General features: G+C 37.8%; 1 protein-coding gene across 1 annotated transcript; it reads right to left on the reverse strand.

Annotated features, from left to right (window-relative positions):
* Positions 1-721: 721 nt before the first annotated feature.
* On the reverse strand, positions 722-21,420 carry LOC149132616 (uncharacterized). Its single transcript, XM_089362280.1, has 5 exons — positions 21,291-21,420; positions 7,383-7,620; positions 5,521-5,656; positions 4,429-4,592; positions 722-2,846 (listed from the first exon to the last, which is right to left on the reverse strand). The coding sequence occupies exons 1-5, from the start codon at positions 21,407-21,409 to the stop codon at positions 2,391-2,393; spliced, it is 1,113 nt and encodes a 370-aa protein (XP_089218406.1). The 5' UTR covers positions 21,410-21,420; the 3' UTR covers positions 722-2,390.
* Positions 21,421-24,695: the final 3,275 nt, after the last annotated feature.

Below are 24,695 nucleotides of genomic sequence, written 5' to 3' on the forward strand. Positions count from 1 at the left end.
CTTAGCCATAACAGGGCAAATAGTAATCCTAACAAACCATACATTAGAATTCACAATAATCCACAAAATCACTGCTCTGCACATGCATTGACCGTGAGGTAGTGAGGATATGAGAGTAATCCATTCATTCATTCATTCAGACCTGCAGACACACCCACACACACACACACCCACAGCAACAACAGAAGTACAATGATTGGCAGGGGAAGCAAGTTTTTTTTTTTTTTTTTTTTTTTTTGGAAATATCGTTAATAATAAATGACAAAATAACCATAATTACATAAATAAATCCATTCGGTTCACCAATATCAAAAAAAATTCCATTCGGTTCACCAATATCAAATGCTGGAATGAATTTAACATGTTAACTGCCATGTAGCCTGTCACTGGTGCTTGTGTGAAATTCGTGATGACCAACGACAGCACATGTAGTGGCTAACACATTAATTACATTAATTCACGTTCTTTTATCCTATTATTATTATTATTATCATTAGTATATAAGAGTTGTTGAAGTTTAGAACTCCCCATATGATTATCATTATCATCATCCAGTCTGCTTTTAGCATAGTAGTTTGCTTATTACCATACTTAGAAGTAACAGTAGTACAAAATATAGTAGCAGTTAGTATTATTTAGTGGTATCACCATGTACATTGCACCACAGCCGTAAAACATATACAAGGAGCAAACTAAATAAAATTGTATTTATCATAATTTCTCTTATATGTGTGTGTGTGTGTGTGTGTGTATGTATGGGTGTATATAAATTTTTTTATTCTTTTACCCGTTTCAGTCGCTTTGACTGCGGCCATGCTGGAGCACAGCCCTTTAGTTGAACAAATCGACCCCAGGACTTATTCTTTGTAAGCCTAGAACTTATTCTATCAGTCTCTTTTGCCGAACTGCTAAGTTACGGAGACGTAAGCACACCAACATCGGTTGTCAAGCGATGTTGGGGGGACAAACACAGACACACAAACACATACACACACACATATATATATCTACACACACACACACACACATCTGGTGAAGGCACATGGCCCAGTGGTTAGAATGTCGAGCTTACGATCGTGAGGTTGTGAGCTCGATTCCCAGACCGGGCTGCATGTGTTCTTGAACAAGACACTTTATTTCATGTTGCTTCAGTTCAGTCAGCTGTAGAAATGAGTTGCGACGTCACTGGTGCCAAGTTGAATCGGCCCCTTTGCCTTTCCCCTGGATAACATTTGTGGCATGGAGAAGGGAGGCCGGTATGCATGGGCAACTTTGTAGGTGCAATCCCATGGTCATTCATGACCGAAGGGGGTCTCGAATACACACATATACATATGACGGGCTTCTTTCAGTTTCCGTCTACCAAATCCACTCACAAGGCTTTGGTCAGCCTGAGGCTATAGAAGACACTTGCCCAAGGTGCCACACAGTGGGACTGAAACCAGAACCATGTGGTTGGGAAGCAAACTTCTTACCACACAGCCATGCCTGCACCTATATATATATATATATATATATATATATAGGGAGAGAGAGATAGGAGTTATGCTGGAAGCCAGGAAGAGCTGACAAAAAGTGATTTGGCCATATCTGCTGACCCATCAACAGAAGGGGGTTATGGTTCAGGGCTGAAACACCTGATGACCATTGGATACTGTCTGATGGCATCAGTTCCTCCTGGCCAAAGCTCCATAGTCTTTGGTGAGTGGAAAAGAAGTGCTTTCTTCTAGGTGTTATCAATAATGGATAGATAGAGACACACACACTCACATACAGTTCTTCACACTAGCTGTGGTGTCAATGCTAGGTGTTAAATTGAATGAATCTTAAAGCAATCTAGCCTTTTCGACTGGGTGATAAAATGAATTATAGTCAAGACTCCCCACTACCACGAACAGAGTAAATAAGTTTCATATATATATATATATGTCACCCACTGTTAATGGGAGTGGGGGGGTCTAAGAGAATATAGAATAGGGGGTTTGTTTTGTGTGCTGTTTGTACTGAATTGTGTTTCACTGGAAGGTAAAGTGCAGAGTACAGAGTAATAATAGACATGAAGAAGTAGTACATCTACATTCGTGACCATGCACTCAACAAACACACATATACACACACACACACACACACACACACGGTGCGTGTTGCTGCGGGTCACAGAATTATGTTTTCCTTAATTCTGCTTTTTCACTCAAATACGAAAAAAAAATTTTTAATTTGTTAAATCATGGGGGAGAGAGAGAGAGAGAGAGAGAGAGAGAGAAAGACATTGATATCATGTGTATATATGGATGCGCATGTATGTGTGCATGGGTGTAAGTAGATGTGTGTGTGTGTATGCCTATAGGCATGTGTGTGTATGTAGAAAATCAAAGAAAAAAACAGCAATCTTAGCCAAGAAGCATCTGTATGTCTTCATCACCGTTGCCAGCCGGAGAATCTGCAGCGATCCGAGTATATGCTAACGTTACTGGCTGCTTCCTTCGTGTGAGGCGGTAGCGAACGGCAACGAGCACAACTCCACCGATTATGCAGAAGAAAATGACAAAGACTAAGACCAGACAGGTGACGAGAAGCCAGTTGTTTTGCACTTTGGTGTGTGTACCTGATGGCTGTACACCTGGTCTGATTAGCTGTTGCACTGTGGTTGTTGCTTTGGGAGAAGCGGTGTCGCTGTTTCCATGATCGGAGCCAGAGTCCTGTGATGGTGGTATGGAGGACAATTCCCAGTTATCATCGGTGTTGTTGGTGGACCAGGTAGGGACGAAACATTGATCAAAAGGACAGCAACAAATTTCAGTGGTTACAGATGGTGAGTTTACCACACTGGCATCATTGGTTGTAATCTAGATTTAAAAAAAGGATAGAAAAAAAAAAATGAGATAAGTTAAATGATAAAATCTTGACCATATAGGGATGATAAGTTCAGATCATACTGCACTCATTATGAAAGAAAGTAGTACTCAATACATTTGGTTGGAGTTACATGTATTTCTAATAACAGTTTTGACTTGGCTCCATATGAAAACTTAAAATTTTGTGGATAGATAGGATATGTCCATCTCATCAAATACACAGAGAGAGCAAAGGTTTTGTAGTAAGAAATCTTAGTGTCATCTGCTGGAGACCAAGCTCAAACAAAACCTTTGAGCGAATTTAGATGGAAACTGAAAGAAGCCCATCATATGTGTATGAGGGTGTCAAGTGTGTATATGAAGGCTCATGACTTAGCGAGTTCGATACCCAGTGATGTGTTGTGTCCTTGAGCAAGACACTTTATTTCACATTACCAGCGTCGCCTTACTGGCACTTGTGCCAGTGGCATGTGAAAAAACATTCGAGCGAGGTCGTTGCCAGTGCCGATAGACTGGCTCCTGTGCAGGTGGCATGTAAAAAACACCATTTTGAGCATGGCCGTTGCCAGTATAGCCTGACTGGCCCTTGTGCTGGTGGCACGTAAAAGCACCCACTACACTCTCTGAGTGGTTGGCGTTAGGAAGGGCATCCAGCTGTAGAAACTCTGCCAGATCAGATTGGAGCCTGGTATAGCCATCTGGTTCGCCAGTCCTCAGTCAAATTGTCCAACCCATGCTAGCATGGAAGGCGGACGTTAAATGAACGCTACTCCAGTTCACGCAACTGGCAAAAAGTTCATTGTACCTGTATTTATATCCCTTTTTTCTTAAGAAATTAACAGGAAAAAACTAAATCTCAATATCAGTCGATTTATCCAACTTTACCTCGATCTTAGCAAAAATAAGACAATCAAACAACACCAATAAATCAATACTGAAGTGGAAAAAAAAATCAAATAAATTATGTGTGAAAATACATATAAATTATTTATTAAAACAGATATAAGGTAATAAATTTTTAAAAAACGATTTTTCGTGTTCGGTTTTATCTTTTTTTTTTCTTAATTCGCATGTCTTAGAACTAATTACTGGCGTAAGATGAAATATGACACTATTTCGTTGTGAGTTATCTCCCTTTATGCCAAGGATAACTTCAAGATTTTAAAAATTCGCTACCAACCAAAGAAACAGAAAGGAAGTTAGGAGGACAGATTAACTGAAAGTGATGCTCCAGTATGACCACAGACGAATGGCTGAAACCAGTGACAGAAACTACGTCCTTTAACTTTGGCACACCTAACCAACTGTGCGCTCCCCTTCTCCTGTCTGTTGCTTGATTTTCAGAAAAATGGGTATTTTGGTAAATGAAATCTTCTAGAAATACCTTTCAGATGGTGCAGATTTCAATTGTATTGGAATTTAATATGGACACACGTACACACACATGTATAACTACAAAATGAAATGTGAAATTTTGAAACAATTGTCAGTATGTATGTAAATGCATTTTTTTTTTTTGTGTGTGTTTCTGCTGGTGATGTTACTGTTAGTTTGGTGTGGTGTGGTTACCTACATTGGCACAGGAAATATGAGTAGTAGTCAAATTCAAAGCATCGCAGAGATCTACAGGTTGGCAGGAATAGCGTTCCTGGACAGATAGTGCTCCGCTGATCAAGGCAATGGTAGTATTTTTCACACACATGCCATCCGTTAGGTGGCATTTTTCGTACTGGTGACCTGAAGATACAATACAGAGATTTAGAAATGAAATCATCATTGCACGTTACATGAGCAGAAGGAAGTAACAAGAGGGCAAAAGGCAGGGGGGGGGGGGGCTTCCCAACCTTTTTAACACTAAGACCTATTTTTGTGATTTTTCACAATACACTGCAACCTGTTCATTATCCTTTTAATGTCCACTTTTTCCATGCTTGCCTGGTTCGGACGAAATTTGTTGAGACAGACTTTCTATGGCCAGATGCCCTTGCTGTTGCCAGTTATCAACTGCTGCTATGCAAGGATAATATTTCCTCATAACCCAACATGTTTCCACAGAATATTGGAAACAAAGGTCACCACCTTGTATGAAGGTAACACTTGCTTACAACTATAATGTGATGTCAAGGCATATACACATTACATTTGTGTGTGTGTATATATATATATATATATATATATATATATATATATATATATGCTGGTGTGTTTACGTCCCCGTAACTTAGCGGTTCAGCAAAAGAACCTGACAGAATAAGTACTAGACTTACAAAGAATAAGTATGGCCACAGTCAAATGACTGAAACAAGAAAAAGAGTAAAAGGGTATATATACTTCAGACAATTTTTACCATCCAGCGAAGTGTGCATGGAATTATCCATTGGAAGAATTCACAAAGTGACTAGCAACAAATTGTAGTCACAAACTTTAAATACTGATTGTAGTGATTAACCATTAACTGGAACTGTTTATTATAAAAAAATAAATTGTTCTTATGTATGGTGATTTTTGAATCCCCCTGTACAAGTAAAGTAAACATCATCATCAACATGGTAGTGATGATGGGGCTAACGAGGATGATACAAACTGCTACCACTGTAAATATACATCAGTCAACAATCAGTGCACATCACAGGAAATAATACTGAGAAAACACAGCTATACGTACCTACAACAGTACCATTCTGCCTCGAGGCCTGGTAACATGTGGTAGTTATTGATGGTTCTGAACCAGCTAGAGTATGGTCATTGCACTTGGTTACATTACAACAGGTTAGCTGACCAGTAAGACCTTGATAAGATGTCTGGAAGAAAAGAAAATTATAAGCAGTTACACCAAAATTGTGAATGTGATTTTCAAGTCTGTTTTTATCTTAATAAACTTAACTGATACAAAAAAATAAAGATTGAACTTAAATTAAAAAAAAAAAGTATAATAATGAGGTTTTATCACCCTCATCTTTTAATGTCCATCTTCTATGCTGATATGGGTCAGACAATTTGACAGGATCTGATAGGCCCAAGGACTGCATCATACTCCACTGTCTGTTTTGGCAGGGTTTCTACAGCAAGATATCCAGTAAGTAGCTTGCTTACCAATGACATGGTTCCAGGTTCAGTCCCACTGCATGGCACCCTGGGCAAGTGTCTTCTACTATAGCCTCGGGCCAACCAAAGCCTTGTGAGTGGGTTTGGTAGACGGAAACTGAAAGAAGCCCGTCGTATATATGTATGTATATGTTTGTCCCCACCAACATCACTTGACAACTGATGCTGGTGTGTTAACGTCCCCGTAACTTAGCAGTTCAGTAAAAGAGACCGATAGCATAAGTACTGGGCTTACAAAGAATAAGTCCTGGGGTTGATTTGCTTGACTAAAGGCGGTGCTCCAGCATGGCCGCAATCAAATGACTGAAACAAGTAAAAGAGTAAAAGAGTAACTAATGCCAACTACTTTACGGAGTTGACATACCAGCACCTTTATTCTTTTGTTTCAGTCATTTGACTGCGGCCATGCTGGAGCACCGCCGTTAGTCGAACGAATCGACCCCCAGGACTGATTCTTTGTAAGCCTGGTACTTATTCTATTGGTCTCTTTTACTGAACCGCTAAGTCACAGGGATGTAAACACACCAGCATTGGCTGTCAAGCAATGATAGGGTTGGCATTAGGAAGGGCATCCAACAATAGAAACCAAGCCCAAAACAGACTAATGGAACCTGGGGCAGCTCGTGGGCTTGCCAGCTCCTGTCAAGCTGTCCAACCCATGCCAGCATGGAAAACAGATATTGAATGATGATGATGATGATGATTTAACATGCTGGTGTGGGTTACTGAAGAAGACTTTTTTGATGGCCAGATGCCCTTGCTGTTACCAACCCTCACCAGTTTCCAAGCAAGGTAATATTTCCCCCAATGGCCAGACCTGTTACATCTTGTAAATGAGTATCACTGTCATACAAGCAGTGCCGTTAATTTTTCAGCTATCACACGTCAAGACAAGGAGACACAAAGATACATAAGACTGTGTGTGTGTGTGTATATATATATATATATATATATATATATATATATATATATATATATATATTGATTTAAATAAGAGCTAAAATCTGATCCATTGTAAAGACTTTATTATGACCTATGATCCTTAGTATGACCCTGAGGAGATGCAGTATCCCATATTTTATAATATGCATGAATAGATCTGGATATTGCATCGAAATGACCATAGGTCATAAAGTTTTTACAATGGATCAGATTTTAGGTCTTATTTAAATCGATATAAATACAAAAAAATCACTTGAGTATTTTGCTACGTTTGGTAACAGATAAAATATTTTTGCCAAATTTTGGTATAAATTTATAAATACATATCTATATATAAATATATATATATATATATATATATATATATATATATATATATATATATATATATATGTATATATCAGCTTTTCTCAATTTCTGGCTATCAAGTGAATAAAAAGAAAAAGAGGAAAAATAAAAGAAAAGATAAAAGCAACTTACATTATTCTGAATAGTGTTTGATGCTTGCTTGCAAAGAAGCTGGTGGTCACAGGCTAACAATATTCCTTGTGACTTGTTGCCACTGTTACTATTATTCTGGTTGGTGGTATTTACATATTTAAATACAATACAGTGCGAAATCTTCGGCTCAGAACAGGCTAGGATCCGGATATTTTTGATGTTGTCTAAGCTTCCAACGAAACAGCTCAGGGTCGAGTTGTCTTTATTTGTCAGGACGCTGAAGAAATACGAAAAGAAATTGGGCTTTATTAAACTAGAGGTTTTATTTCTTTGGAAAAGAGATTCAATCCGAGGTCTCTTATGCTCAAAATGAAAACATTTACTTCATATACTAGTGACACTTACTCTTTTACTCTTTTAATTGTTTCAGTCATTTGACTGTGGCCATGCTAGAGCACTGCCTTTAGTCGAGCAAATCGACCTCAGGACTTATTCTTTGGAAGCCTAGTACTTATTCTATTGGTCTCTTTTGCCGAACCGCTAAGTTACGGGGACGTAAACACACAAGCATTGGTTGTCAAGCGATGTTGGGGGGACAAACACAGACACACAAACATATACACACACATACATATATATACATATATACGACGGGCTTCTTTCAGTTTCCGTCTACCAAATCCACTCACAAGGCTTTGGTCGGGACCAAGACTATAGTAGAAGACAGTTGCCCAAGGTGCCACGCAGTGGGACTGAACCCGGAACCATGTGGTCAGGGAGCAAACTTCTTACCACACAGCCACACCCGATATATACATGTACAGACACCTTTTCTCCATAACAGTAAATATTATCCCTCGTCTAATAATATCTTATCTTCACACCCTTGCCTATTCTGGTAGTTGCTATCTCCCAACTATGGAACTTATCCTACATGAATATGAAAAAAAAAATCCCTCCTTCACACACCCATTCCATTCCAGCAACAGCCATCAATGCCAAATTATATATAAACTTTTGATGAAGGCTTTAACAGAATGCAATGTTTTGATAGAGAAGGAAAAATACCTCAGAACACTCACAACGAAGAATTTGATATTGATCTGGCAGAATATGGAACCGAACCGAAAGGTGAGGATGAAGAGAAGCGGAAGCCACAGACAGTAGTTGAAGAAAATGTTGAAGAATTAGTCTACAGAATCCACAACATTTTCGCTAATATTAGTAAAACAGATCTACTGGATTGCCTAAGAAAAAAAATAAATAATAAATAAATAATCTTTTTCTTGTTTCAGTTGTTGAACTGCGGCCATGCTGGGGCAGCCCACTTATGAAGGGTTTTAGTAGAAGAAATTGATCCCAGTATTTTTTTTAAAGCCTGGTACTTATATCAGGCTATTTTGTCAAACTGCTAAGTTACAGGGACACAAACAAACTAACAGCTGATGTCAAGCTGTGTTGGGGGTGGGGACACACAGATATATGTGAAGGGCTTCTTTCAGTCTCTGTCAACCAAATCCCCTCACAAGATTTTGATCAGCCCAAGGCTATATAATAAAAAAACACTTGCTCAAAGTGCCATGCAATGGGACTGAACTCAGAACCATGTGGTTGGGAAGCAAACTTCTTAACACACAGTCACATCTGCAATAATAATAATAATAATAATAATACTAATAATAATCATCATCATCATCACCATCACCATCACCATCACCATCATCATCATCGTTTAGCATCTGCTTTCTATGTTGGCATGGAACAATGAGGTTGGGAAGCAAGCTTCTTACCACACAGCCACAACGTTTTATGCCTACTTTCCCATGGGCCAGAGACAGAATTTGTTGAGGTGGGTTTTCTACAGCTGGATGCCCTTCCTGTCACCAATCCTCACCCGTTTCAAAGCAAAGTAACATTTCCGCCACAGCTAGACATGCTACTCATGGAAGACCGGAACCAAGCAGCCTTATATGCACGAAGATTATAACACATTTACAACAATCATATGATGTCGAAACAAAAGCACACACACACACCAGATTATAAATATGACACATTAACCACTAGGCCAGGCGCCGTCACAAATCTAATACTTACTTATTCACATTGCTTTGAATGAATCAAGCATTATTTCAGAGCTTCAAGATTTCAATGATGTGGTTGTTTGTTTTCAGAAAGCCGTTTTAGGGTTAAGTGTCAGCGGTCAAAATCTGGTCAATTTTAACAAAAAAAACACACAGAATATTCAAGCCGGATATAGCTGGTTTAAATGCTAAAGGGCAACATGTAAATGTGAGTATCCATTAGCAAAAGTATTATCTTCCTTGGAATAGACAGACTGCCAAGAATAACACATTATTGGGCAGCACCAATAAACATATCTGCATATTGCAACACAAATATAATCAGCAGATTGTGTTTTATATATATGTGTATATATATGTGTATATATGTGTATATATCTGTGTATATATATGTGTATATATCTGTGTATATATATGTGTATATATATGTGTATATATATGTGTATATATCTGTAATGCATTATTTTCATTTGACGAGCACTTTTTTTTTTTTTTTTAACACCCACATATTGACCTTCTGTGTAACAAATGACCTCTGATTAAATCAGGGGGGAAAAAAAAATGACTGCAGTAAATAAAGCTATCTGCCGATGGAAACAGGAATGCGTTCAAAAGTAGGTGATAAAAACCAAAAATTGCACTCATATACATACCTGGGTAGCCAAGCAAATGATCTATAACAATTTAGTTAATATATTGATAAGATGTGTCAAGCTATGTAAAAGTCTTCCACATATATTGATCTGTCCTTTTACCTGTTGGTGCGACTTAAAAATCACCTGTGCCAGAGCGGCATGGACACATGTGTGCCAGTGCTGTGTTGACGCACTCATGCCAGTGCTAAATGGACACACCCGTGCTGAAGCTGCATGGACGTACCCGTGCCTGTGGCAGGTTAAAAGCACCCAACATACACTTAAGTGGTTGGCATTAGGTAGGGCATCCAGCTGTAGAAACCATGCCACAACAGACAGTTGAGAGTCTGGACAGCTCCTTGCTAACCAGCTCCATGTCAAGTCATCCAACCCATGCCAGCATGGAAAACAGACATTAAACAATGACGATTTCACAAGCATGGTTGAATGCAAAGAAGTTTGCTTCCCAACCACATGGTTTCAGATTCAGTGCTACTGAGCGAGTGTCATCTACCATAGTCCCAGGCTGACCGAAGCCTTGTGAGTGGATTTGGTAGATGGAGACTGAAAGAAGCTCATTGTGTGTTTATGGGTGCATGCACATGTGCACGCATGCATTGCTGTCTCCTTCCATTAGAGTTATAGACATTGCATTATGTAAGCAAGTTTTACTGTCAGGCAAATATATATATATACATACATACACATACATACACACACATACATATATATATATATATATATATGGGTACAAATTTAATTTGTGGTTCGTGGGAAGAGCCATTTTAATGATGCGTCCTGCCCTAACTCTTCGAAACGCCTGTGTTAGAATGGTGGCAGCTGATGAAGGAAAATGTTCTCTATGTGGCCTGTGTGTGTTCTGTACTCTGGTTATTAATTTTTTTTTTGTCTACGTTTTGTTTGCAACGTCCTGTACCCAGATATGCACCTATATATACAGGTAGATGTAGGTATGCACATACTTGTACGTATATATGGATATACTCATTTATTATTTGTTTTATATATATACATACATATATATATGTGCACACACACACACACACTGGGCTTCTTTCAGTTTCTGTCCACCAAATCCACTCATAATGCTTTGTTGGCAAGCAAATGTCTCACCACACAGCCATGCTTGCAAATGTTTATTATTTATTCACATTACTTTGAATTAACCACACAATATTTTTTGCAGTTTCAAGATTTCAATGGTGTGTTTGTATATTCTTAAAACGACATTGCAGGGTCGGTGTGAGAAGCTGAATGTGGTCAGTTTTAACATAAAACAGCTTATGACCAGAATAAATGCTAAAATGTTAAATTCAAAACCCAGTTTTTCATTATTCAATAAAGACCGATTTGGAGCCAAAGGTTAAAAAAAAAAAATTTAAAAAAAGCATTCTACCTCTTCTTTAAGTAGCGGACTTTTGTATGCAGTGGTAAATCACTACGACTAGCGTTGGTGGTTTCTAGGAAATGCCTAAATAGTTTGGCCCTAATTGAATTCACAATTTTTAATACAAGATCAATCACTTGTTGAATTTTTGCCAACATTCTGCACAGTATTTATTGGTGAATAATATTCTGCCAAGATGGTGAGCTAGACAAGTTGTTAAAGCAACAGATTACCTTTTGGCATTCATTCCACCTTTCTGTACTCCAAGATCAAATGCCACCAAGGTCAACTTTGCCTTTTATTCTTTCGGGGTCGATACACAAAGCACTGGTCCTGGACTTGACTCTCTCTCCATACCTCTCTCTCTCTCTCTTTCTTCTAGTCTGCCTGCCTCTCCCCCTTTCTGGAAGGAATCGACTGTGGCCAGACCTGGAGAAAGATGGACTCGATCTAAAAGATGACCAAGACACTCTGTATGTCACAAAAGTACCCCTACAGGGTGTCCACAAAGTCTGGGTACATGGAGATTAACACATACTTTAAGAAATTATTATTTCTTATACTTAATTGTTTATGTTATGATTTTATTTAATCCATGTACCCACATGGGGACTAACACATACTTTACTCTTTTTTTTTTTTACTTGTTTCAGTCATTTGACTGTGGCCATGCTGGAGCACCGCCTTTAGTCGAGAAAATCGACCCCAGGACTTATTCTTTGTAAGCCTAGTACTTATTCTATCGGTCTCTTTTGCCGAACCGCCCAGTTACGGGGACGTAAACACACCACCATCAGTTGTCAAGCGATGTTGGGGGGACAAACACAGACACACAAACATATACACACACATACATATATACATATATATGACGGGCTTCGTTCAGTTTCCGTCTACCAAATTCACTCACAAGGCTTTGATCGGCACAAGGCTTTGGTCGACCCAAGGCTATAGTAGAAGACACTTGCCCAAGGTGCCACGCAGTGGGACTGAACCCGGAACCATGTGGTTGGTAAGCAAACTACTTACCACACAGCCACTCCTGCACCTAAATTATTATTTCTCATATTTAATTGTTTATGTCATGATTTTATTTACTCCACGTACCCAAACTTTGTGGACACCCTGTACAACTCCATCAACAGCTGAGAGCTTGAGGCAAAGCAAGGCAGTAACTATTGGTAGGAATCAGATTTTGGAAACTCAGAATTTCTTTTTTTTTTTTTCTTCTTTCTTGCCAAAAGCAGCATATCCTTCGTTGCAAGCCAGCACCCTTTATTGGCACACTGTTAATAGGGATCAATACAAGTCTCTGGAGTGATAAACTGTCAATAATCACAATTTATTACTATTATTATTATTATCATCACTATTATTATTATTATTATTATCATCACTATTATTATTATTATTATTATTATCACTATTATTATTATTATTAAGGTGTCAAGCTGGCAGAATCGTTAGCATGCCAGACAAAATGATTGGCAGCATTTCTGCTGTCTTCACGTTCTGAGTTCAAATTCAACTGAAGTCCACTTAAGTCTTTCAAAATTTTGGGGGCGATAAAATAAGTACCAGTTGAACACTGGGGTTAGTGCCATCGACTTGGGCCCCAACAACTTCGCATTTAAGGCCATGTGCCAACAGTAGAAAAGGATTATTATTATTATTTTTAAGGGGGTAAGCTGGCAGAATTGCTAGCAGAGTCTGCTGTGGTGATTCTAAAATACAACACAAAACGAACAGTATATCTTTTTCTACACTTCTGTACTTAGATAGATACACACACACATACATACACAAAAACGTGTGTGTGTGTGTGCACGCACGTTCACACACACATGCCTTGTTTTTGGCACAGAAAGAATTTTGTCTCCAGTTTTTATTGCCTTAAGAGGTCAAAGGTCACTATTCTGGGTACAAAGTGACCAGCTTTTCAAATGCCATACACACACACACACACACACACACAGAAAAATGAATTTGGTACACATCTCTCCTCTCTGAGCTGGCCAAAGCCTTGTGAATGGACATGGTAGACCGAAACAGATAAAAGCCAGATATATATATGTGTATGTATGAATATGTGTACGTATGCCTGTGTGTGTGTGTGTGTGTGTGTTTGTATGAATGTATAAGTATACAACCCACACTTTTCATCACCATTGCTTCTTTTTCTTGTCTTTTCTGTTGAAGTTCTTATTTTCATTGTTTGGGATCTTTCATTTTTTGTCTTTTATCTCCCTAGGGAACTTGTTGAAAAGCTCTTTTCATTTACCTTTTCCGTTTAAATTTATTTACAGTATACCCTCTTTCCTTGTCTGACTTGAAATTTTCAGTTAACATCTCAACCAAAGTAAACAGGTGACTCATCAATGTAGCTTCATCTTAACATGGGGCCCCCCTTAACTGCGGAGGTTCCCTGTGATCGCAGGGGTTGCAAGGGGCTTAGCGACGACCCTAGGCCAAAAGGCAGCCCATGTCTATGAAGGGTTGTAAATACCAAAATGTATTTATAGTTTGTATTGTGCGGTTTTCTAGTGAGACTGGTGCTAGTGAGATTGCCAACTTGCAAGACCAGCAAGTACAGCAGAAAAAAGAGGGATAAAAAGTCCCCTAAAAAAAAAAAAGAAAGTCACCTCAACTAAGAGGGAGAGATGGGTATTAAGAGGGGGAGGGGAGTTGGTCATACACTAGGTGTTGAGGGGGCTAAAATGTATGAGAGGACAGCCCAGGAGTCTTGTTATAGGGGTACATGTGTGTGTGTGTGCACATGCATTCATGTGCTACAGCCTCCATGAGGAGATTATGTAACAGCTGTAAATGAGTGGCTACCCTGCATTATATAGGGGTGGGCAGGAGTAGCCAGAAGGGAGATGAAGATGGAGTTGACCAGATGCCAGAGCATTTTAAGATACAAAGTGACGTATGGGGGGGGAGCAGCAGATGATCAGAAATTTTGGTGGGGGGTGGGTGATGGAGGGGGTTAAGAATGAATATAACAGGCAGAAGTGTTGTTTGAGAAATATCAGTGCAGAGAGAGACAGAGGGGGAGAGGTAAGGTGAGAGGGACTGAGCAGAAAGTAGGGGTGATGTGTGGGTGGGTGTGTATTTATAAATATCTTTTCATGGGAATTCTGTTATTAATTTAGTTTCATTTTAAAATGTGGTGTAAAAAGGAAGTGCACAAATAACAAAAAAAAAAAAAAAAAGGAAATATCCTTCAAACGTCAGAAACGCACAGATGCAATAGAATTTGGTGGCATTCTGGAAGAGATATATCATTACCCCATGGGGTAAAGAAAAGGGTATGGAATTAGAAGTGGAGAGAGAGAGAGAGAGAGAGAGAGTGGGAGAAAGAAAGAGAGAAGTTTTCTGGGAGAAAAATATTTTTCAGACTTGTAATTCCGTGGAAGGAAACAGGAAAAAAAAAATTATGAAAAACAAGTCCCCCCCCCCCTCCACCAATTCTTTGCACCTTTTCTTCAAGAAAAAAAAAAGTAATGAGTGGTAGCTAGTCTGAAATTCGAACTCTCCATCTTCTTAAACACACGAACCATATTTTGATTTTTAAAATGTTACTAGCAGCAGATATTTGGAATGGTGGTGGTGGGAGAGGTGGTTCTTCAATAATGATTAACGTCATTGGAACTTGGGACGAAAGAATGTTGTAAAAACAAAACATTTAGCAGAATTAGTGACACAATAAAACACAACAGACATGAGGTGTAATTAATTCAAAATTTGGACAGCAAAACTGTAATTAGAATCAAAAGAAATGACAGCGAGTAGCCTTGACCCGTGTGGAATAAACAAGATGTTTGTAAAATCTTCAAACCGAGGAAGGAGCTAAGATGGAAATAGGGAGAGGAGGAGGTGATATGCAGGGTCACGACGCTCTTTTAGCTTTCAGTTCACGGAGGTGAGACGGCTTATTTTATTTAGTATCTTGTCCCACCTTCCTAATTTCATCCTTTCGGACATTAACGTATACGGGTCGGTAGTTCTCAATAGCTATTTGTATCACGTCTCAGGACTTTCCTTAGCACAACGGTAAACGTAACATTTAGGAGGTTATGTAATTCTGTAATATAAATCGTGGCACTCCGTCGATTACGACGACGAGGGTTCCAATCGATCCGATCAACGGAACAGCCTGCTCGTGAAATTAACGTGCAAGTGGCTGAGCACTCCACAGAACATGTGTACCCCCAACGTAGTTCTCAGGGAGACTCAGCGTGACAAGGCTGACCCTTTGAAATACGGGTACAACAGAAACAGGAAGAAAGAGTGAGAGCAAGTTGTGGTGAAAGAGTACAGCAGGGTTCGCCACCACCCACTGCCGGAGGCTCGTGAAACTTTGTAGATGTTTTCGTTCAATAAACACTCACTGGGAATCGAAACTGCGATCCTACGACCGCGAGTCCGTTGCCCTAACCACTGAGCCATTGCGCCTCCACTGTAATATAAATAGTAGTAACTGAATAGCGTATATCAATAATAAATACTATTGAAGCCTGCGACCCGCGGGGTTTTATGAAATGGCATTCCTAACGAAAAATTACCTTGATTTATGTTTTTTCTAGTAGTGACTCCTGCCTGATAAGCCATGTCGCATGCAGTCCGCTTCTCAAGAAGGGCTGCTCAGGTCTGATTTAAATATTTTCAACTGACTTCGGGACATAAACAGCTCGACTTTCGCGCGATGCATCCTGCATCACTACAAATAAATCGTGTATACATTGGGAAATTTTCTAGGGGGGGGGGGGGGCACGGTTCTACAGACCCAGAGCTTATTATCTAGGTATGCCGTGGCTTGCTGTCAATAGATAAAGACTATAGGCCTCGGCTCCTTGTCTTGCTCGAGGACATATAAATACTGCTAAGACCACCCACCATACTAATGATTTCTTTCAATTAAGACGGCCAGTTAAATGAATTGACCCAGTATACATTTCCGGCGTTTATTTCCAATGTCACAGGTGGGTTGTGAGATAATAAACACAGACGATGGAGACGAGATAGTGAACCAGGGACCAAGAAGAACGAAACTAAATACTTCAATAGTGCAATGCGATGATACATGGTTTGCTGTCTGAGAAATCAATCAACAGCTGGTACTTTCCGCGTATTATTAATCATGAAATTAATCCAATTTACTCAAGCTATTATATCTTCTCCATGTTTATATTAGCTATCTTTCTACACACACACACACACACTCCTCTATTAAACGCACTGAATATATATATACATATATATTTCTTTATTTAATATGAGTTGTTTTTATTTGTTTAGTCCCAAAACCTAAGGCAGTGATGGGTAAAATACGGCCAGCAGGATTTTCTGAACGGCACACTAAATGAAATATCTTGAATTTTTTTTTTATTTTGGTAGTTGTGACCCGCTTTTCGATTTAGGTTGCTCACACTTGCACTAAAATGTTATTTAAAAAAGAGATTTGGCTGTTATTTCTAGTAGATTAACGACCGCAGTAAGCAAGAGCGGGCAACGCTACCCACTGGCAAAATCTCATGAAAGAAAAACGAAACTATTTGATGTTTACAACCCAAGCAGCAATTTAAGTTGTGTGCCTATTATTAAATCAAAAAGATTTGTAATTTTCTCGATGCACATACGCTTGACCGCTTGACACTCGCCCCTCTCACTGTAAAAGGTTTTCCCATATTCGTCCAGGAGGCCTCAATTCAGTCTTAATTAAGCAAAAAATCATGACGATGCCTTATTCACCAAGTTTTAAACATCCGAACAAAATCCCCCATGGGGGGGGGGGGGCAAAAAAGAAACCTCAATTAAAATGCAAAGACAAAAAAATGGATAAAATAAAATAAAACTTATTTGTTTAAAGTTTTTCAACAACAAAAAACCCCCCATTTTCTCGGATGAAATAATGAAAGTAGTAAGTGCATTCAATAAAATAGTACTTAAGCACTTTTTCATTCTACTAAAAAATTGAATATTTGATAATCACAAATCTTTATTTTCTCCTATTTAAAATTTTTAATTACTAAGTGGTTTTTTTTTTAAATCGGTTCTACTTTACATTTTAAAAGTGAAATTTGTTTTGTCCAAGTCAGGTGGTTGTACAAAAACTCCGGTAAGATATAACATTGTCTTTATCTAAAGAGCTAAATAAAGTGAACGTGTAAAGGATTGCCTTGTTGGCTTCGATAGGGTGTATAAATTACACATACTGTAATTTTATGTGTATGTGTATACACACGCATACCTCATCTTAAGTCATTTCGAGTTAAGTCTTTTTCGACTTTTCATTTTTTTTTAAAGATAAACCTCACCTTCATTTGATTTAGTCAACTTTACGTCGGTTTCAGTCGACATAACACAGCGGGAAAAAAAAAACATTAAAAAAGAACAATACTGTAGCGGAAAATCACAATAAATGTGAAAATATCTACAAACAAATTAGAACAGATATAAGCTAATGAAATTTTAAAACTGTCTTTTCGTGTTACGTCGTTTTTCGAGTTAAGTCGCATGTCTTGGAACCATTACAAATGCAATTTGAAGTATGCCTGCATGTGTACACACACACACATATATATATATATGATGTAACAGAGTATAAAAACACTGAACTACCTGTCATGCACTATCTTATGTAATGTCTTAAACAGTTCGTTCACTATTTAGCAGTTTCTGTCGTTCAATTTCTAAACTCAAATCCAGGTTGATAGGTCAATATACTTTTTAATGGTCTAAGGACGGGAGCGGGGGATGGGAGAGGGAGAGAAAATGGATTAAATAAATACCAGGTATGTACTAGGACTAACCCAATATCAACGACATCTAAATATACCATATTTAACGCAAAATACGAGGCCGTATGCTGTTGTTTAAAAAAAAAAATGATCTCAATTCAACGCAAAGGACACAAACAATATGGAATGTGTGGGTGTATAAAATAAAGGATTGCGTGTGTCTGTGTAGAAGATGAGAGTTTGGGTTTAAATTAGATTTAAATTGAGCGAACTAATTATCTGAAACGCGAGTTTTCGACTTATTGGTTCTATTCAGATGGAAAATTAGAATGGATCATGTACAGAGCTGTATAACCCCAAGTAAGTCCTGACTGAATAGACAGGCCAATGACCGACCACAGGTGTTCCAAACGTAGCAATCACATTTGTTTTTCCTTTTCAGGTATAAGATATCTAGGATTACATTATCCAATGTGCTGTCCTCTTTTTAAAGTAATGTCGGATTTGAATAAGATCTAGCTGGGGTTTCTTTTCTTTCGAGTGACTGACAGCACAGAGATTTCTGTCCTTCCCTCATTAACTCTACAGCACCTGAAGTTGTTTATTTCACCGCAAGCCAGCCTCGCTCGAGAAGAGCTATGACGAAAAACGTTCCAACTATGACCATCCCGCCTTTCTTTTGTTTTTTGTTAGGAGTATCTAGGACAACCACAGGCAAACTGCGGCTCGCGGGACTTTGTAAACGGTACATCTAACAAAATATTCGAATCCTTTTAGTAGTGCGGCCCACCTGACGATGAACCATGTCTCATGCGGCCCGCTTTTCCAAAAAAGGTTGCCTACTATCAAATGAACCGTTTCTTTTTAAAAGATAGCTGTATGTAATCTGAGAGATATATGGCTGCTATTTCTAACTCAGAAGCGGTCACACAAAAGGTAATCTTATCGCTATGTAATAAAGCTGCTGTTTAACCCAAGGCCTGACTCAGCAGTTCTCTCTTATCGAAAGCATTCTAATCGTGACCACCCCATCCGTTTTCTCGCAGTGTCCTTTCAGTATTTAAGACGGTAGATATTGAAGGATATTTAGCCACTTTTTTTTAGCAAGCCGAAAGACCATATAGAGATTCCAAGATGAATAAAGCATAATAAAGATCGTAAATTTTTATATAAAAATAATGGCATTCCTTCGTTTAAACCCGCAGAATGCCAAAATAACCGTGTCCTAGCAGTATTATAACAATAACCTGGTCGTAATTTCCCTTCACAAACCAAAAAGGAAAGACTAAGTTAGCTTTAAGTTGTAATTACATATAGAAATAGGTTAAAGTTTGTATATTCATATTATTTAATACCACACTCTTGGTTTCAAACACGGCAGGTAGTAACAACAATTACCATACACACACACACATATATATTATATTATATATAACAGAAAATACAAGGAGCACTATACTGGGGTAAACAAAACGTTGAAAAAATAAATAAATAAAATATATATGTTGGTAGAAAGCCTGTCATGTTTACAGGAAATATGTGTTCGTGTCCCACGGGTAGCCTTCGATTTTTTTTCCTAACCAAAGGGTTCTTAACCCACATTTACACGCTATTATATATAGCTGTATTTACTTCGAGATTCACCGTTTATTTATTTATTTATATATATATATATTAGTAAAATACTTAAGGAGGATATGGCAAGAATTTCCCGCCTGCTTTACAACCAAACATCTCATGGAGGTGTGGTCAAACCATGCCAAACAATGACCAGTCTGTTTGTGTGCATGTATCATGTAAGAATAACCATGTATTTCAGACACAATATGTATTCGTTTAGAAGGGTGAAGATGATGATTAAAAGTACAAAACGAGTCTTAACATTTTTATCCTGTCTGAGTGTTGGTCACGACTTGTTTACAAATGAATACTTCTTTGAAATCACTTATCCGTCTATATATAGATATACATATTATATACACAAGCATAATTTTAGTAATGTGCTAGTGTCATCTCAAAAATAAGTTTTATGTATGTTATGCAGTTATATATAAAACAGTTGAACATTAGAATTAAAGAAGCTCTCAGTACCAAATTAATTTTTACCAGAAAAAGGTTAAGTTTATATATATATATATATATAACATACCTTTTAGATAGATAGATATAGGTTAAATTTAATTACACACGTTTACTGTTGACTGTCGTTAAAAAGATTACTGAATACCATAGTATAGAGATTAATAACAGGTTTTACTTTGGTCATAACTTGCCTGAAGAAGCTGTGTGCACTCACAAGCGAAACATACATATTTTCAAAATAAGCAACAGAATCAGTCTTATAATGTAAACACTATCAGTAATACAAACGTAAATGTTATTTAAACGCCAGGATTTTTAGAATGTGTGTGTATATATATACATATATATAATAATAATATTAGGGATAAAACCCAAAATTACAGGTAAAAACTCAATTAAAACCAATTTATTAAAAATTAAAATTAAATTAAGTTTCGCAGTATTAAATATATATAAATATAGTTTTAGGGAAAAGTGACAGTAGATTTTCATCAATGAGTTCATGAACCTTGGTTCTTTTCCCTAAAACTATATATATATATATATATATATATATATATAAAGTATGTTTGTAAATAATGGTATAGAAAAAATAAAATAACGACATAATTCAGTGCCAAGGACCTACAACTGAGTTTAAAAGGGAGTTTCAAAAGTGAAAGTACGAAGAAAATAACATTGAAATAATCTTCCATGTTTTTGTAAAATAGGATTAGTATAATTTTTAAAACGATAAGCCAGCCCATATTGTAAACATAGGTAAAGAAAAAAATACATTTAAAACATCATGACATATTCATGAAAGCTTCCACGAATATAAAATTAAACTAAATGACAGAATAAAATAATAATAATAATGTATAAAATGGGAAAGGTATATGAAAACATGATTAGGGACATTGCAAGGTGCGAGAGAAATAACCGAAGCACAGAGAGAGAGAGACAGAGGGTTTCCCATTAATGTGTCTCTAAGATAAATATAACAACAAACTTACTTGTCTGAAGGGGAAACCTCGCTGCACACGACAAAGAACAAGAGGAAAGCACCAAGTAGATACCATCGATCCAATGTATACAACAGACTTGGAGATACACGTGAGGCTACTGCAGCCATTTTGCCGCACTGTTTTGGATTTGCTACAATGAAAAACCTTTACTGGTTTTACATCGCCGAAACGAAACAATATTTACATGACCTCGAACTTTGCTGTCACAGTTTCGCTTATTTCCTCTTTCTATTCATCGAGCTGAGCCGATAGACAAATAATACGTGTCTGTGTGTGTATGAATCTATGTAAATTATTCGTATGCACGCATGATATTACAGCTTATGCTAATGAAGGCAGTTCGACTGGAAAACACGTATTTAAACGGGTTTCGAAATACTTATATATGTATATATATTATATGTATGTACATTTCTTCCTAGTTACTTGTTTCAGTCATTAGACTACAGCTATGAACGGGCCCGTTTTCGAGTTTAATCCAGCAAATGGACCCCAGTACTTATTTCTTGTGCGTGCGTGTATAATCCAGGTACTTATTCTATCGGTCTTATTTTTTTGCCGAACCGATAGAATACTAGAAAGCAAACAAACTAACACCGGTTACCAATCAGTGGCGGGGGACAAATACAAAAACACACATAGATATATACATATGTGTGTGAGTGAGAGAGGGTTTCTGTTTATCAAATTTACTCAACAGGCTTTGGTCAGCCAGGAGATTTTGTAGAAAACTGAGCCTGGAACCATGTGGCTGGGAAGTAAACTTTTCACCACAAAGTGCCCCTCTCGGGAAAATTACCCATCAGGTAGGTGTGTGTGTGTGTATATGTGCGTAAGTATTTAACGTGTTGCCTTTTTGCACCTGTACTGGACTGCGAACATGCAACTGGCTTTAGTCAATTATCTGGCCACAAGTAATCCTGTTATAATCAATCACATGGTCACTAGTAATCCTATTAAGACTAATTAATAGACCGGTCGAATTTACATACTGTCACTATTGTTAAGAGTTTTTCCCCTTTAGTAACGTATACTCTAAAAGAATTTGTTGGCACTCCGTCGCTTACGACGTCGAGGGTTCCAGTTGATCCGATCAACGGAACAGCCTGCTCGTGAAATTAACGTGCAAGTGGCTGAGCACTCCACAGACACGTGTACCCTTAACGTAGTTCTCGGGGATATTCAGCGTGACACAGTGTGACAATGCTGACCCTTTGAAATACAGGCACAACAGAAACAAGAGGAAAGAGTGAGAGAAAGTTGTGGTGAAAGAGTACAGCATGGTTCGCCACCATCCCCTACCGGATCCTCTTGGAGCTTTAGGTATTTGCGCTCAATAAACACTCACAACGCCCGGTCTGGGAATCGAAACTGCGATCCTATGATCGCGAGTCCGCTGCCCTAACCACTGGGCCATTGCGCCTCCACACTAAAAGAATTAGTACGAATATACATACATCTCTCCCAGACGAATATATATATCTTTTGCTTGTTTCATTCATTAGACTGTGGCCATGTATTTACATGCAGTTAAATATATGTCCGGTGATAGAGTGACCAGTGGTTTCGCATCCATAAAGTGGTTAGATTTATAGATGACACGTCAGACTCCAGCGGTAACAGCTATAACTCTAGGCCCAAAACCAACAGAAGATACTCCAGAAGCATGAACACAACCAGCACTCAAGTTCAGAGATACATCCGGTCAACCAGAACTGCTTTTAACCTTCTGTCTACCAATGGGTCCAATGGACCCATTTCAGTTTTTTCAGTTGCTCTTTCCTACTGTTTATACTATTTGATTCAGTTTATTTCTCATAACTTTTATTTTTACTTGACACTCTTCTATTTGTCAAATGGGAAATTTTCCCTATGTTCATAAAAGCTAGAAAATTTCACTTTATACATCAATTACTGTATGGGTCCATTGGACCCTCAAATTAAATCCGGACAATACTCTTGTCATTCTAAACAGAATAAAAGCAGTCTCAAATATTATTTACCTAGATATTTATCAGATAAAATGGCTAAAATTGTATTCAATTCATTTGCTGATAGGAAAAATTATGAAAATATTCCTGTAAATTTGTGTGGTATTGCATCACCTTCAATCTGCTAGGTTATAGGGTGATGCAGTATTTCTATATGATGAAACAATTTTTACAATATATTGGATAGTCTTTCAGGAGAGTATTAATTTGTGAGAGAGCAATATCTCCCTTTAGTCTGCTATCAAGTTTCAGTTGTGCTTTCCAGTATGCCTAGACGTGAAAACTTGAGTGAAGACCAAATATCGCAAAGGTTATTGGAATTAAATGAAGAATGGGAAGAAGATAGTAGTGATTCCGTCTATTTCTCTGAAGATGATGGTGAAAGTGATTGTGTGCTGGACAGTTTAGGTTCTGTGTCATCATATGATGAAGATACTCAAAAGCAATTATCTGCAAGCCACTCAATTATGAATGAGCAAGATGTTTCTAGAGACAGACAAGAAGTTTGGCATTCCAATCCTCTTACTCAAGCAACAGTAAGAACTTCATCTTGCAATATTGTGCACCAAGAATGTGGACCATCCTGTTTTACTAAAAGGTTTCTCGATAGCATTGAAACATGTTTTACTATCTTTATGTACCAGAATCTTCTTGAAGTAATCCGTAAATGGACAAATGTTGAAGGTCAGGTTGTTTACAACCCCTCGTAGAAAATGATACAAGATATGGAGTCCCATACTTTTCTATTCTAGGCACAAGGCCCAAAATTTAGGGGGGGGGGGAGAGTCCAGTCGATTACATCGACTCCAGTACGCAACTGGTACTTAATTTATCGACCCCGAAAGGATGAAAGGCAAAGTTGACTTTGGCGGAATATGAAGTCCCATATTGCCAACCTTTGATTCTCATAACCACATTTGATATGCATTCTGCCATGGAATATGGATAAACCTAGTTAAGAGCCCCTGGTACCCCCTTTTTATGTTACTGATACTGTTATGGTGTTAGGCTGGCATGTAAAAGCATATTGGATTTAGTCTTGCCTTAAACATGAAACACTATCTTGTTAACCCTTTGGTTACTGTATTTATTTCAAGATGCTCTGTGTTTCTTTCAATTACTTTTAAATATAACAAAGAATTTAGTAAAATAACTTAGTTATCATTCAGCTAGTGTTAGTAACATTAATTGTGACTAAGGTTTGGTGGAAGATTTTAATTCAAAACTTATGAAAACTAGACATTTGTACTACAGAACCAGAGGCAGTTTCAGCCAGGTTGGTATCAAAAGAGTTAAGAATTGTTTCTCTATTATATATTTTAACCCTTTCGTTACTGTATTTATTTTGAGATGTTCTGTGTTTCTTTCAATTACTTTTAAATATAACAAAGAATTTAGTAAA

The sequence above is a fragment of the Octopus bimaculoides genome, chromosome 14, assembly GCF_046866305.1.
Source record: "Octopus bimaculoides isolate indiv1 chromosome 14, ASM4686630v1, whole genome shotgun sequence".
NCBI lineage: Eukaryota > Metazoa > Mollusca > Cephalopoda > Octopoda > Octopodidae > Octopus > Octopus bimaculoides.